This window comes from Equus przewalskii, chromosome 1 (genome assembly GCF_037783145.1).
Source record: "Equus przewalskii isolate Varuska chromosome 1, EquPr2, whole genome shotgun sequence".
In the NCBI taxonomy this organism is placed as follows: domain Eukaryota; kingdom Metazoa; phylum Chordata; class Mammalia; order Perissodactyla; family Equidae; genus Equus; species Equus przewalskii.
The window spans coordinates 61,115,621-61,132,139 of NC_091831.1; the positions used below are offsets into that span (position 1 = coordinate 61,115,621).

The 16,519-nt window shown below is 37.7% G+C and overlaps 1 protein-coding gene across 5 annotated transcripts in view; it reads left to right on the top strand.

The window, feature by feature from the left end:
* Window positions 1–16,519, top strand: part of FAM149B1 (family with sequence similarity 149 member B1) — a 67,134-nt gene that overhangs the window by 24,860 nt on the left and 25,755 nt on the right. For all 5 annotated transcript variants that reach the window (XM_070566062.1, XM_070566071.1, XM_070566057.1 and 2 more), the window contains 2 exons: window positions 6,361–6,528; window positions 15,659–15,846. In XM_070566062.1, the coding sequence (XP_070422163.1) occupies window positions 6,361–6,528; window positions 15,659–15,846 (356 nt within the window). The remainder of the gene's footprint in view (window positions 1–6,360; window positions 6,529–15,658; window positions 15,847–16,519) is intronic.

The window sequence follows — 16,519 nt, forward strand, 5'->3', positions numbered from 1 at the left end:
ACTACTATATGCCTTGCAGTAGGTCTTTTTATGTTGACAAATCTAGGAGATCTGAAAACTTCCTCCACACACATTTCTCTCTCAATCCCTAGATTTGGGAAGTTCTCTTCTATTATTCCTTGAGCACACTTTCTGTTCCATTTTCCTTTTCCATGCCCTCAGGAATTCTGATTATTCTTAAGTAGCATTTTCTCATTGAGTCAGCTATTTCTCGGAGATCTTCTTCAGTTTGTTTAATTCTTAGTTCTCTTTCTTCCTCCGTCTGGAGCCATTCAGCCTGTGTATCTTCGATTATGCTAATTTTCTCCTCTATGGTATCTACACGGTCATTCAGGGAATCCGTATTCTGTCTTATCTGATCCATTGTATTTTTCTTCTCTAGTATTTCTGATTGATTCTTCTTTATAGTTTCAATCTCTTTTGTGGAGTAGCTCCAGAAGTCATTGACTTGTTTCTCTATATTTCCCTTTACCTCATTGAGTTTTTTGATGATAGCTATTCTGAACTCATTTTCTCTTACTTACCTATTTCCAAGTCCTCAGGGCATACTTCTGTGTTTTTGTTGTTTTCCTTGTGGACTGGAGCTCTTATAAATTGCTGGATGGTGGAGGAGGGGTTTTTGCGCATGATGCTATTATTTCTTGCAGTTACAGCCTGTCGCCACTAGATGGGCGTCGAGAGCCGCACGTTCTGAGCCCTCTGCCTTCAGCCGATGGCAGGGCGCAGCATGGGTTGGAGGAGGAGGGGCACTTTCTCTCGCACATAGACCTGGATTCTGTTCAGCTCTTGCTCTCTGGTTTCCTGGGGCCCCACCGGGAGGGGGACCCCCCATGTGAAAGCTTTCGCTCATTAGAGGGTTTCCGCTTCATGAGTCTGTGGGAGTGTGGACGATCCCGTGGTCATGCGGCCCCTACTCCACTCCTTCCCTCACCTGCAGCAGCGATCCCAGTCTCTAGGGGAGGAAGTGAAGATCTCTCTTACCCTGTTCCAGCTCCTCCAAGGGGGCTCCCGCCTCTCCGCCCTCCGTCATTTGGCTGCTGTGGGTCTCTGACGATTTCTGTTATTGGGATCTTTTTTTTTTGGTTGGAAAGCAGTTGATCTTTTTGGTTGTAATTTGGAGGGGAGAGAGTCCCAGGTGAGCTCACTCCACCATGTCGCTGATGTCACTCTGAATAAGCCTTATAAGTTTTCTCCTTTTATATAAATTCAGGTTTTTTACAAACTAATGTCTCCCACATAAATGATGTATTATTTAATTCTCACTGGCCAAATTATATGACTACTGTCCTGTCATTAAGATATTTACCTGATCTGTTAGTATAAACTTTATATCTGCCTTATTATTTTATAACTACAAGTAGTAGTTTCATTTAGAGATCTCATCTCCAAGGAAATAAGGAATCAAGTCTGAGCAGTTAGCTCCTCCTTGTTTAGGGCATCTGGCTAAATCATCATTCTGCAAGATAGTGCAGACCTCCTTTCTTTCCTTTCTACCTGCTACCACCACTACTGATTGGCCCTTCTTATTTTTGATTCTGCTTTTCTGGATTATTTGACTGACAGTTTTCAATAATTAGTATACAGATAAAACAAATACCTATCTATACTTTATACAGAGACATATACTTAGATGAAATAAATTATCCAGCCCTATTAGCATACCACTAATTCTGAAAAGCAATAATAAATTAAACGTAATCCATGATATTTTCTTTCATGTAACTACTACTTTGTCTACACTTGATATTTTCGCTCTTGAGTACCATTATGAACTCATAGCATTTCAAAATATTAACATATTTTAATTAACCGTAATTATTATCAATGCTCAAATTGTTAAAACTTGGCCATGTCCAGCTGGTTCCTTTGTTTTTGTCTTGACTGTATCTTTGCTTTCTGGTTACAGTAGGATGTTCCACTCCCATCCTCAATTTTTTCTTCCTTTAAGACATTGAATCAGCTGAAATTCAAGAAGACCTAATTACTTTGAGCGGTTAATAGTATTTGAGAACAAAATTTGGGTAGTGAAGGTATGTAAGTTAGTGCTGCTGCTGCTATTTTGCCACTTTTGGTAGTAAGAGGTATGGAAAAATGTGTCATGAATTCATTTTGACTTGTTTCAGTTTAACAAATCAGTTTGCCATAAAATATGAGGTTTGTCAACTACAGAGACTTTCTACAAAAATAACATTTCAAATTATATCCATTCTTGCCTCTCCACATTATGTCAGATTTTCCTTTTAAAATTCAAGGTTGATCCTTTCTGTCTCCCACTTAAAAATCATCAATAGCTTCCACTGAATTTAAGCTTAAAATCTAAAATTATATCATAAGCTGGCCCCAGCCTACATCTCTGTCTTTATCTTCTGTCATTCTCTCTCTCTCATTCACTAATCCTCCCACTGGCTTTCTTTCTGATCTCAAATGTATTAAACAAGGCATTTGGTCCAGTTTCCATTCTTGAGGAGTTCTTGAGCCAGAGGAAAGTGGTACAATAAACAAAACAAAAATACTGTGTCTTCCTCTTTGTATCTCTAATCCCTAGCACAGTGCCTAGAACATGGTTAGCATTCTACTTTTTTTTTTTTTTACTAAATTAAAACATCATATTTATATGATAAACTACATGAAATGAACTAATGTATATTTTTTACCACAATTTAAAAAAATCATTAAAGTGATATGATATGGCTGCTATTTGTCCTAAGCTCACCTCCCTCATGTCACTCATTAAAATTATAGCTTTTGCTTTCATTTTCTTTGATTTTTTTTTTTTAAATAACTGTCTTAAATGCAAGAACCAGTCAAGCTAATCACAAATCAGATTTTTTTTAGACATGAAGATCTTCCAGGGGCCAGCCCTGTGGCTGAGTGGTTAAGTCTGTGTGCTCTGCTTTCGTGCATGTGGTTCACCGGTTTGGATCCTGGGTGCACACCTTTGCACCACTCATCAAGCCATGCTATGGTGGCATCCCACATACAGGAAGTAAAATGACCTACAACTAGGATATGCATCTATGTACTGGGGCTTTGGGGAGGGAAAAAAAAGAGGAAGACTGGCAACAGATGTTAGCTCAGGACCAATCTCCTCTCCAAAAAGTAAATAAATAAAGAAATCAGCCAATTAATAAAAAGATCTTTCAGAAGCTCTCCAAAGCTATGGAGATACTCTTTCACTTCTTCTACTGGAAGGACCAGCCACAATTATATTTCCTTTCCAGTGTACTAAGTTATGTTTTCTTCCTTTTGGCATCATGAAATCACAACTTCTTGTAATTTCCAGAGGTCATTTCTAGAGGTCCACTGGGAGATAAGGTTGCTCTGAAATGGAGTTGAGAGTGGTTAATTGTACTTTTCAGATCCTAGTCAGGAAGGAGAGCTCTTGGCCACTTGTTTCTTGCAACCACCCATGAGGGCCTTGCAGTGATCACCTCCAAGAAGGCTGCAGAATTCCACCTCCTAAGGCCTGCATCTGGATGGGCTGGCTCCAATTTTTTTTAAATAAGGAACCTAGCAAAGTTATTCTATCCTCCAGGCATGTGGGAGAAGAATAAAGTGCCAATGATTTTTTTCCTCTCACAAGAAAACAGATCTCAACTTAAATACTACTACCAGGGCAATACATTATTAGGTAAGACTACTGTTATTATTTTAGTAAGAAAAAGAATTACAAACATTTTAGGAGATAAGGGTTATTTTCCAGACATGGTAATCGCTTAAGTCTGATGATTTAGAAAATTCCTTTGTTAGAACTAACATTTGCAAAGACAGTTTTATGATGTAGAATACTATGTGTTTTTTGATGCAGCTTTAGGGGAAATGGAAACATTTTTCTGTCTCATCTAACTGAAATTTTTTTTACTAACAGAAAGGCCTATACTTTGTTAGGAAGTATATATTTTTTTCCTCAAAGTAAATAATTCCATTAGTTACCACTGACTTAAAAAATGGTTGGTTAATAATATAAATGGAATGATACAATAGCACAATAATATATGGAATGTTGGGAATGAAGTGTTTTGATATGAGTTTGACAGCTTTAAATTTTGTCATGTTATGATAAAACTTTTTTATAAAAAACTATTTTATAAAAGAAAAGACATATTAACACAAAAATGCATGAAGTACATAATTTCAAAATAAGGACATTCCTTTTTAAGCAAGGTATTTGGCAGTCTTACTGGGTATTGTCTGTATTTTGCTCATTTTGATGTAGATCAGTAAAAATTTTGTCATGGATTGGCAAAAATCTTTTGACTGGAATTTGGGAATCACTATTTTAGAATTTCAGAACAGAGACTTAAAAAACCTTAAGTCTCAAATTTAGAGACGTTTATAAACAGTGATACCATCTGGTTTAGATATGATGGTTCTCCAGACTGTTTCTCTCATCTCTTACCATCTCTCCATCCCCATGCCTTCTGCCATGGTCTAGGCTCTTTTCAGCTTAGCAGCTCTTGCTTCATTTTTTTTGCTAGCCTCCTAACCACATTATCCTCTTCATCACTACCACAGTGATCTTCTAAAGCAAGGATCTTGTCATCCCCCTTCTTTAAAACTTTAATTACCTTCCATGGCTATCAATTAGCCCAAATTAATACATAAAGTACTTCACAATCTGGCCTCATCATACCTTTCCAACCACTTCCTACAAACCATACACTTTATTTAATGGCTAACAAAACAGAGAAGGTTTTTTTCTCTTTTAAAAGAAGTCTGGAGGAAGGGTATCTAAAGATAGTGTCGTGGTGGTATGGTGTTTTCTGGGTCCTAGACCCTTTCTTCTTTCTGCTAGACCATGTTAGCCCAGGATGTTTTTCCTGAAGTTTTCTTCATGGTCCAAGATGGCTGATAGAGTTCCAAACATGACATTCACTTCCCAGGTAGCAGAAAGGAGGAAAGGCAGAATGGTAAAAGGCTACCCCTTATAGCCTAGGCTCTTTAAACAGCCTTCCCAGAGTCCCACATAACAATTCTGCTCATATCTCATTGGGTATATCTGCCTGCAAGTTAGTGGGAAATGTAGTCTTTGAGGTTGATGTATTGCTCTCCTGAATTAAATTGGCATGATTTACTAGGAAAGAAGGGGAGCATGGATACTGGGGGGCATCTAGCATTCTCTACCACCTAATTGTGTAACTTTATGAAATTACTATACATAGTTTGTAATCTTTTTACTCTTGCCCTTTTATTGTAGGCATCTTCCATTTTCTCTCACGTTATTAATTTAATGATCTTATAGTATTCTATTGTATGAATATACCATTATGTAAACAACTAATCCCCAATCCTGTGTTTTGAAACAGGCTAGTTTTGATTTTTGACAATTATAAACAATTCTGTGATGATAATTTTTATAGCTAAATCTTGTAGGTCATATCCTTGAAGGAAATTCCTACAAATGAAACCAGTGAATCAATGGGTATGTTTATTTTAAGGCTTCTGATACATATTTCCAAAATGTCCATGAGTAAGATTTTCCTACTAGCCTTGCTGAAAAGTGCCATAGGTTTATTCTTTTTTCCCCATTAAAAAGAAATATTTAAGGTACAAAAAAGTATAAAGAATAACGCAAAGCGTATATTGGTTGTGTTTAATATTTGGTTAAACTGAGAGCCATTTTTAAAAATTGTATTGCTCCAGGATGGCCTTGTGGCACAGCTGTTAAGTTTGCACATTCCGCTTCTCGGCGGCCCGGGGTTCGCCAGTTGGTATCCTGGGTGCAGACATGGCGCTGCTTGGCAAGCCATGCTGTGGTAGGTGTCCCACATATAAAGTGGAGGAAGATAGGCACGGATGTTAGCTCAGGGCCAGTCTTCCTCAGCAAAAAGAGGAAGAGTGGCAGCAGACGTTAGCTCAGGGCTAATCTTCCTCAAAATAAAAAATGCTCAAATTTGACTGACTTTCTCCACGGTAAACCTGCTGAATGAATGAGTCATCACATATTCATTGAATACCTGAGTAGGAAGAGAAATTTAAATATAAATAGAGAAGATCCTTGCCCTTAAGGAGCATTTTGAATAATGATGGAGTTATTGAAATAAGCATATAACCTCCTGAGGTACCTTAAAGATATAATTATGAAAATTCATAGATTTTTTTAAGAACTTATTTTATAGCCATAGCTGTTGCATCTGAAAAGATAGAAAGCAGTATTTGATACTGCATGATACACCTAAGCAGAGTAGGTCTAAGGCTAGTATTTATTCTTCCTGTTCTGAGAAATAATAGGTATTAAGGCTTAGAGTAGGCCAGGAAGGTGTCACCACGGCAAGGGACTTTGAGTCGAAACTCGTGTGACTGAGTTGCTGTGAGAACTGTTTATGTTGTACCTAATGAATACTGTTTTTCCTCTCCCAGATTTGGTATTAGGGGAAAGAAGTTACATCTTTCATCTTCTTATGCTCATAAAGCATCTTCCATTGCCAAATCACCTAGCTTGTGTTCTATGGAAAGAGAAGAGAGAGACTGTGTAATCTTCTCTGAAGGAATAATAGAGGAATACTTAGCATTCGACCACACAGATATGTAAGTATTATGTCTTTTAAGCTTTTTACTCCCCTCCTATTTTGTGTATTAATATCTATTTTTTTCTAAAGTATACTACCAGTATTACTTATAATTAGATTTATATCAATTTCTGTTATTTTCTAATTAGTTCTCAGGTCTCCAGAGTTCATGTGCTTAGTTGATATAAATTCCTGTTGCTTCCACATACCAGACTTCCTTGTGTATTTTCTTCTTCCACATGTCATTTGCTTCTACCTGAGGTTAAACATTTTTAAATAAGTTAATTTTTTTTCTCCACATATTTTGATTTTACCCTCTGTAAATTATCACCAGTGACTCTTGGAAACTCTGAAACTTTTTAAAAGAGCAGTTGAAGAGGTGTGAACTATGTTTACATGAAATGAGTATGTACAATAATTTCAGCAAATGATTTTGGTGCAACATAGAAAAACAAACCATCTGGGAAAAAATAAAGGTCTTAACTTATTTTTTACATAAAATAAATTTTACACATATAGAAAATTTAAATGTAACACATGATATATAAGTTTAGAAGAAAAAATATGGTGCCGTGTGCTTCGCTGCTCTCTGGTGGGTGTGCTGCGGCTTCTGTCAGGCTTTTAACTGTGCCTGTCCTGTGGCTTGTAGGAAGGACTCAGGGGACCCAGGAGCCCTAGAAATGATTGGCGCCTGAGGAACAATGAGGCGGAGCAGAATGGCAGGGTGAGCTGACCCGGGATTCTCTCCCCTCCAAAATACAAGAAAGGATTGGAAAAACTGAATTTCAGAGAATAAATCTAATGCCAACACGTTAGAGACCTACAATACCAAGAAGGCAGAGATCATAAACCTTGCTTACAGCCTTGGAGGCGCTGGAACGGTAGGAGAGAACATTGCTCCCTGCCCTAGAGTCTGCGATTGCTGCGGCGCGGGTCAGGAAGGAGCCGGGGAGGAGCCGTGCGACCAGGGGATCATCCAGGACTCCTGCTGCTGGTTCAGTGGAAACCCGGTGACGGGCGGAAAGCTTCTGTCCACATGGACCCCATAAACCCAGGGCCTCGGGAGACCAGAGAACAGAATTGATCTGAATCCAGATCGGCTCGCGAGAATAGCAGCCCCTCCCTCCCGGCAAAGCCACTGGGCGCAGCCATCTTGCCCGAAGGCGGAGAGCTCATAACACGCAGCTCTCGACCCCCATCTAGTGGCGACAGGCTGTAACTGCAACCAAATTCTACCACCATGTGAAAAAACTGCTCCTCTACCATCCAGCAGTTTATAAAAGCCCCAGACCAGAAGGAAAACAATAAAAACATAGAATTAAGTCCTGAGGACTTGGAATTAGGTAAACTAAGTGATAATGAGTTCAGAGCAGCTATAATAAAAAAACTCAATGAGGTAGAGAGAAAGATAGAGAAACAAGCCGAGTTCTGGAGTTACTTCACAAAAGAGATTGAAATCATAAAGAAGAATCAAACAGAATTACTAGAGATGAAAAACACAATGGACCAGATAAAACAGAATATGGATTCCCTGAATGGCCGTGTAGACTCCATAGAAGAGCAAATTAACATAATTGAAGATAGACAGGCTGAATGGCTCCAGAGGAAGAAAGAGAACTAAGAATTTAAAAAAAACGAGGAAAATCTCCGAGACATAGTGGATTCAATGAGGAGTAAGAACATAAGGATCATAGGAATTCCCGAGAATGTGGAAAAGGAAAATGGAGCAGAAAGTGTGCTTAACGAAATTATTGAAGAGAACTTCCCAAATCTAGGGATTGACGGAGAAATGTGTGTAGAGGAAGCTTTCAGATCTCCTAGATTTGTCAATGTAAAAAGACATAGTGCAAGGCACACAGTAGTAAAATTGGCAAGAAGGAAAGATAAGGAAAGAATACTCAGGGAAGTAAGAAAAAAAGAGAATAACCTATAAAGGAGTGCCTGTCAGACTGTCCGCGGATTTCTCTACAGAAACCTTACAAGCTAGGATAGAATGGAGTGATATATTCAAAGCTTTAAAAGATAAAAATCTTCAGCCAAGAATACTCTATCTGGCAAGAATTTCCTTCAGATATGAGGGAGAAATTAAATCTTTTCCAGACAAACAAAAGTTAAGGGAATTTGTAACCAAAAGCCCTCCACTACAAGAAATCCTCAAGAAGGCTCTCATACCTGAAAAAAGAAAAAAGGGAGAAAAGGGTCACAATCCACAGACTAGGGAGACCGATGGATAGAACCAGAACAGGATAGCAAATATTCAACTATAGCATTACGGTAAAGGTAAGGAAACTACCAAAGCAAGGACGATCTTATCACTCTAACTACAAATTCATAACATGAGTTGGAATAAGAAATGAAAATAATTATTTAGGAGGGGAAGAGCAAAGGGTCTAAATCAGTATTGGTCAAGTAAGTAAGAGACCACCAGAGAACAGACTATATTATACACGAGATTCTAAATACAAACTTCAGGATAGACACTAAAATAAAATACAGAACAGAGTCACAAGTCATAAATAAGGAAAAATCTAAGAAACCCAGCATAAAAAATTGCAGTATTAAATGGGTAGACTAAAGCACACAGGAAAAGAAATGCAGGAAAACAAGATAATGAGCAACAGATTGACAGCATTAAGTCCACATGCATCAATAATCACTCTCAATGTAAACGGATTAAACTCTCCAATAAAAAGACACAGAGTGGCAAAATGGATTAAAGAACAAGATCCAACAATTTGTTGACTCCAAGGAACACACCTCAGCCCCAAGGACAAACACAGGCTCAGGGTGAAGGGGTGGAGGACAATACTTCAAGCTAATAGCAAGGAAAAAAGGGCAGGTGTTGCAATTCTTATATCAGACCAAGTGGATTTCAAAATAAGACAGGGAAAGAGAGACACAGAGGGACAATAGATAATGATCAAAGGGACACTTCATCAAGAAGAAATAAAGCTCATAAATATCTATGCACCCAACACAGGAGCACCAAGATTCATAAGGCAACTATTAACAGACCTAAAGGAAGATGTTAAAAGTAACACAATAATAGTAGGGAACCCCAACACCCCACTCACATCAATGGACAGATCATCCAGACAGAAAATCAACAAGGAAATAGTGGAGCTAAACGAAAAACTACAAAAATTGGACTTAATAGACATATATAGATGACTTCACCCTAAAAGAGCTGAATACACATTCTTCTGAAGTCCACATGGAACATTCTCAAGGATAGACCATATGTTGGGAAACAAGGCAAGCCTCTACAAATTTAAAAAAATTGAAATAGTAACGAGCATCTCCTCCAATCATAGTGCTACAAGGCTAGAAATTAATTACAAGAAAAAAGCTAAGAAAGGCACAAAGATGTGGAGACTAAACAACACACTACTGAACAAGCAATCGATCATTGAAGAAATTAAAGAAGAATCAAAAAATACCTGGGAAGAAATGAAAATCATAGCATGCCATACCAACTCATATGGGATACAGCAAAAGCTGTATTAAGAGGAAAATTCAACGCAATACAGGCACATCTTAACAAACAAGAAAAATCCCAAATAAGCAACCTTAAAGTACACCTAACTGAAGTAGAGAAAAAAGAACAAATAAAGCCCAAAGTCAGCAGAAGGAGAGAAATAATAAAAAGCAGAGCAGAAATAAATGCTATTGAAACAAAAAAGGCAGTAGAAAGGATCAATGAAACACAGAGCTAGTTTTTTGAGAAGATAAACAAAATTGACAAACCGCTAGCCAGACTTACAAAGAAAAAAAGGGAGAAAGCTCAAATAAACAAAATCAGAAATGAAAGAGGAGAAATAACAACAGACTCTGCAGAAATACAATGGATTATAAGAGAATACTACGAAAAACTATATGCCAACAGAATGGATAACCTAGAGGAAATGGATAAATTCTTGGACTCCTACAATCTCCCAAAGCTCACTCGAGAAGAGGCAGACAATTTGAACAGACCAATCACAAGGAAAGAGATTGAAACAGCAATCAAAAACATCCTAAAGAATAAAACCTCAGGACCAGAGGGCTTTCCTGGGGAATTCTACCAAACTTTCAGAGAGGATTTAATACCTATCCTTTGCAAGCTATTCCAAAAGATTAGGGAAGATGTAACACTTCCAAACACATTCTATGAGGCCAACATCACGCTGATACCAAAACCTGACAAGGACACCAGGAAAAAAGAGAACTACAGGCCAATATCACTGATGAACATAAATGCAAAAATTCTAAACAAAATTTTGGCAACCCGAATTCAGCAATTCATCAAAAGAATCATACATCATGATCAGGTGGGATTCATACCAGGGACACAGGGATGGTTCAACATCCACAAATCAATCAACGTGATACACCACATCAACAAACTGAGGAATAAAAACCACATGATCATCTAAATAGATGCAGAGAAGGCATTTGACAAGATCCAACAGCCATTTATGATAAAAACTCTGAACAAAATGGGCATAGAAGGAAACTACCTCAACATAATAAAGGCCGTATAAACAAACCCATAGCCAGCATCATACTCAATGGGCAAAAACTGAATGCCATCCCCCTGAAAACAGGAACGAGACAGATGCCCTCTATCACCACTCTTATTTAACAAAGTACTGGAGGTCCTGGCCAGAGCAATCAGGCAAGAAAAAGGAATAAAAGGAATCCAAATAGGGAGGGAAGAAGTGAAACTCTCGCTGTTTGCAGACAACATGATCTTATATACAGAAAACCCCAAAGAATCCATTGGAAAACTCTTAGAAGTAATCAACAACTACAGCAAAGTTGCAGGGTACAAAATCAATTTGCATAAATCAGTAGCATTTCTATACTCCAATAATGAACTAACAGAAAAAGAACTCAAGAACACAATACCATTCACAAAACCCCAAAGAATCCATTGGAAAACTCTTAGAAGTAATCAACAACTACAGCAAAGTTGCAGGGTACAAAATCAATTTGCATAAATCAGTAGCATTTCTATACTCCAATAATGAACTAACAGAAAAAGAACTCAAGAACACAATACCATTCACAATCGCAACAAAAAGAATAAAATACCTTGGGGTAAATTTCACTAAGGAAGTGAAGGACCTATATAATGAAAATTACAAGGCCTTTCTGAAAGAATTGGATGACGACATAAGGAGATGGAAAGACATTCCATGTACATGGATTGGAAGAATAAACATAGTTAAAATGTCCGTTCTACCTAAAGCAATCTACAGATTCAACGCCATCCCAATCAGAATCCCAATGACATTCTTTACGGAATTAGAATAAAGAATCCTAAAATTCATATGGGGCAATAAAAGACCCCGAATTGCTAAAGCAATCCTGAGAAAAAAGAACACAGCTGGAGGCATCACAATCCCTGACTTCAAAACATACTACAAAGCCACAGTAATCAAAACAGCATGGTACTGGTACAAAAACAGGTGCACAGATCAATGGAACAGAATTGAAAGCCCAGAAATAAAACCACACATCTGTGGACAGCTAATCTTCGACAAAGGAGCTGAGGGCATACAATGGAGAAAAGAAAATCTTTTCAATAAATGGTGCTGGGAAAACTGGAAAGCCACATGTAAAAGAATGAAAATTGACCATTCTTTTTCACCATTCACCAAAATAAACTCAAAATGGATCAAAGTCCTAAAGCTGAGACCTGAAACCATAAGGCTTCTAGAAGAGAACATAGGCAGTACACTCTTTGACATCAGTATTAAAAGGATCTTTTCAGACACCATGCCTTCTCAGAGAAGGGAAACAATAGAAAGAATAAACAAATGGTACTTCCTCAGACTAAAGAGCTTCTTCAAGGCAAAGGAAAACAGGATTGAAACAAAAAAACAACCCACTAAGTTGGAAAAAATATTTGCAAGTCAGGTATGTGACAAAGGCTTAATATCCATAATATATAAAGAACTCGCACAACTCAAAACAAAAAATCAAACAACCCAATCAAAAAATGGGCTGGAGACACGAACAGACATTTCTCCAAAGAAGATATACGGATGGCCAATAGGCACATGAAAAGATGCTCATCATCGCTGATCATCAGGGAAATGCAAATCAAAACTACACTAAGATATCACCTTACACCCATTAGAATGACAAAAATAACTAGAACAAATAGTAACAAATGTTGGAGAGGTTGTGGAGAAAAAGGAACTCTCATACACTGCTGGTAGGAATGCAAACTGGTGCAGCCATTATGGAAAACAGTATGGAGATTCCTCAAAAAATTAAAAATAGAACTACCATACGATCCAGCCACCCCACTACTGGGTGTTTATCCAAAGAGCTTGAAGTCAGCAATCCCGAAAGTCCTATGCACCCCAATGTTCATTGCAGCATTATTTACAATAGCCAAGACATGGAAGCAATCTAAGTGCCCATCAACAGACGAATGGATAAAGAAGAAGTGGTACATATATACAATGGAATACTACTCAGCTGCAAAACAGAACAAAATCATTCCATTTGCAATAACATGGATGGACCTTCAGGGAATTATGTTAAGTGAAATAAGCCAGCGAGAGAAGGATAATCTCTGTATGACTCCACTCATATGAGGAATTTAAGATTATGGACTAAGACCAGTTTAGTGGATACCAGGGGAAAGGTGGGGTGAGGGGTGGGCACAAAGGGTGAAGGGGTGCACCTACAACACGACTGACAAACATTAACGTACAACTGAAATTTCACAAGATTGTAACCTATCATTAACTCAATAAAAAAAAATTTTAAAAAAAGAAAAAAATATGAAAGATTGTTTTTTAAAAAATAATTTGAGAATCGGGAAATCCTTCCTAATCATAGCATGAAATTTGTGTCATTTAAGAAATTCTTAAAAATGACTACGTAAAATGAAATTTCTGCATAGAAAAAAATCATAAAGTCAAAAGACAAATAAAGTGGCAAAAATACTTGCAGTTCATACATACACAAAGATTTTATTTCCTTAATATGTACATCAATAAGGAAAAGACTAAGGACGAAACAAGCAAAGAACATAAATAGTTCATATAAAAAGAAAATGAATTTTAAATATATGAAATGAGATTCAATCTCATTCACAATTATATATGCAAATTAAAACTGTAATGATACACTATTTTTTCTGTCAGACCTGGCAGAGAACAAAAGATAAAGAAGTTTGATAATTTTTTGAATGGGAAAATAGGCATATTCTTTCACCACCGAAGAATTATATCACCTCTTTAGTGGAAAGTGGGCAATATCTTTCAAATTGACATGCATATACCCCTTGACTCAACAATTCTATTTCTAGGGGGCTGGTCCCGGCCCAGTGGTTAAGTTTGCGCACTCTGCTTTGGTGGCCCAGGGTTTCATTGGTTCAGATCCTGGGCGTGGACGTGATACCACTCATTAGGCCATGCTGAGGCGGCGTCCCACATAGCACAACCAGAGGCATCACAACTAGAATATACAACTATGTACTGGGGGGCTTTGGGGAGAAGAAGCAGGGGAAAAAAAAAAAGATTGGCAACAGATGTTACCTCAGGTGCCAATCTTTAAAAAAAAAAATTCTGTTTATAGGAATTTATCCTGCAGATATAATACACATGTTGCCAAAGAACTACATACAAGGATATTAATTGCAGTATTGACTGTAAGAGCAAAGGGTTGGTTGATCAATAACTGTTTAGTTAGACGTATTATGGTATATCCAATGGAATACTCTGCAGCTGTTTTTTAAAAGAGGGAGATTTATAAGTATTGATCAGGATCAAAGGCCAAGATATATTGTTAAATGAAAGAGCAAGGTGTAATATAGTGTATAATGTAACTATTTCTCTGGACCAGTGTATAATGTTTGCTTCTGGGAATAGCGACTGGAGGATAGAGATGTAGGGGACTTATTTTTCACTACATACATACATTTCCTTCTGTACAATTTGAATTTTTTTTGTCTTATGAATGTGTTATCTTCTCTAAAAAGAAATATAAAGTGAAATACAATTAATACTAATCAGCCTCCTCCCCCACTTAATGCCAGGCTAGCTCTTCCTTGGGAAAAGAGAAGCAAAGAGAATCTTTGGCTGCCCTGCATAAACCTCTTAGCATCCTCCTTTCCTGCCTATTTTCTATTTAATTTTGGAGACCTGTGCTGCCCTAGGGGTAATTTTCACTGTAGAGCCTGGGAGATATTTTTCCCTACCCCTAGCCAGTTCCAGAATTTGCTTTGTCTTAGTTTCTAATACATTAGTCATAGGTAAGCACATCCATGAGCTAGATTTTTTTCCCCAGAATTCTGGGGCTATTGGCACTCCCTGCGAGAGAAGAGAAAGACTTGGCTAACTGGGAGTTTCTGGCTTATAGATACACATCTCCAGAAGAGCTTCAGAGTATCTTCCTGTGCTGTCGGGCTCCCCTCCTTTTCCTTTCCAGCCAATTACCAAATGTTTACTTGGATTAGTAAAACTATACTAATTTCAATAATGTATGGGGACTACTTCTCTAATGAATCATTACCTCAAATAATTATGTGGCATAGGGACCAGCCTGGTGGCGCAGCAGTTAAGTTTGCACGTGCTGCTTCAGCGACCTGGGGTTCACCAGTTCGGATCCTGGGAGCGGACATGGCACTGCTTGGCAAGCCATGCTGTGGCAGGCGTTCCACATATAAAGTAGAGGAAGATGGGCATGGATGTTAGCTCAGGGCCAGCCTTCCTCAGCAAAAAGAGGAGGATTGGCAGCAGATGTTAGCTTGGCTAATCTTCCTAAAAACATTTAAAAAAATTATGCGGCATATCACAGTTACATGTGTCACATTAATATTAATCTAAATGTTATCCAGTTACAACAAAAAGAGTATTTCTGTATGCTTGTCATAGTTTGTTGTTCAATTGACAGTACTCATCTGTTTAAAGCTAAAAAATGTACAGTGATTTTCAGTCTTCTTTTTTTGGTTCTATTTTTTGGCAGAGTGGTAGGGTGGGAAGGGGGTAAAAAGGGAAATGCAGGCAACTTAATAAATGTGCTACATATACCTGGCAAAGGGTAGTGTAGGGGGCATAAATCACATTCCTAAGAAGTACAAAGGCCTGTGGTGAACACTCTGTGAAAAATAACCATGAAGTCTTTCCCTCTTACTTCTCTTACAGGGAAGAGGAGCTTCATGGAAAGAAATCAGAAGCAGCTACAGAGAAACAGAAATTAGGGTACCCTCCCATTGCTCCATTTTACTGCATGAAAGAAGATGTCCTTGCTTATGTGTTTGACGATGTGTGGAGCAAGGTTCTGAGTTGTATGGAGCAGTTGACGCGTAGTCACTGGGAGGGATTTGCTTCTGGTAAGGATCTTTTTGAAAACAATATAAAAAAATAATTGTTTATGATTTCCAAACCATAACCAGTGTCTTAGATTATATGCTTCATTAGTGCAAAAGATTCATATTTGTATTTCCCACAGAAACTAACAGATATTTAGAAAATATTTGAGAATGAGTGGATGAGTAATAAGGCCTAGTCTATGATAAATAGAGATTGTGCTTTCTCTTTGAATATAATTATTTGTGAGAAAAAGACATGTACGAGTGGCAAATACATTTTTAAACTGCTTTATTGAAGAATGGTTGATATAAAGTTTACAATCTGACAAGTTGACCTATGTATACACCTATGAAACCATGAAACAGTCAATATAGTAAACAATCACCGCCAAAAATTCATGACCTTTGTAATCCCTCCCTCCTGCCTTTCCCCAACCCACAATCCCAAAGTGACAACTAATCTTCTTTTTGTCGTTATAGATCAGTTTTTATTTCGTAGAGTTTCATATAAATGGAATCATATGGTATTTACTCTTCTTTTGTCAGTTTCTTTCACTTAGCATGATCATTTTGAGATTGATCCATGTTATTGTGTGTCAAGAGTTTATTCCTTTTTATTGCCGGAAGTTCCTGGATATAATACATTAAGAAAATTTACTGGGGCGGGGCCGGCCCCGTGGCATAGTGGTTAAGT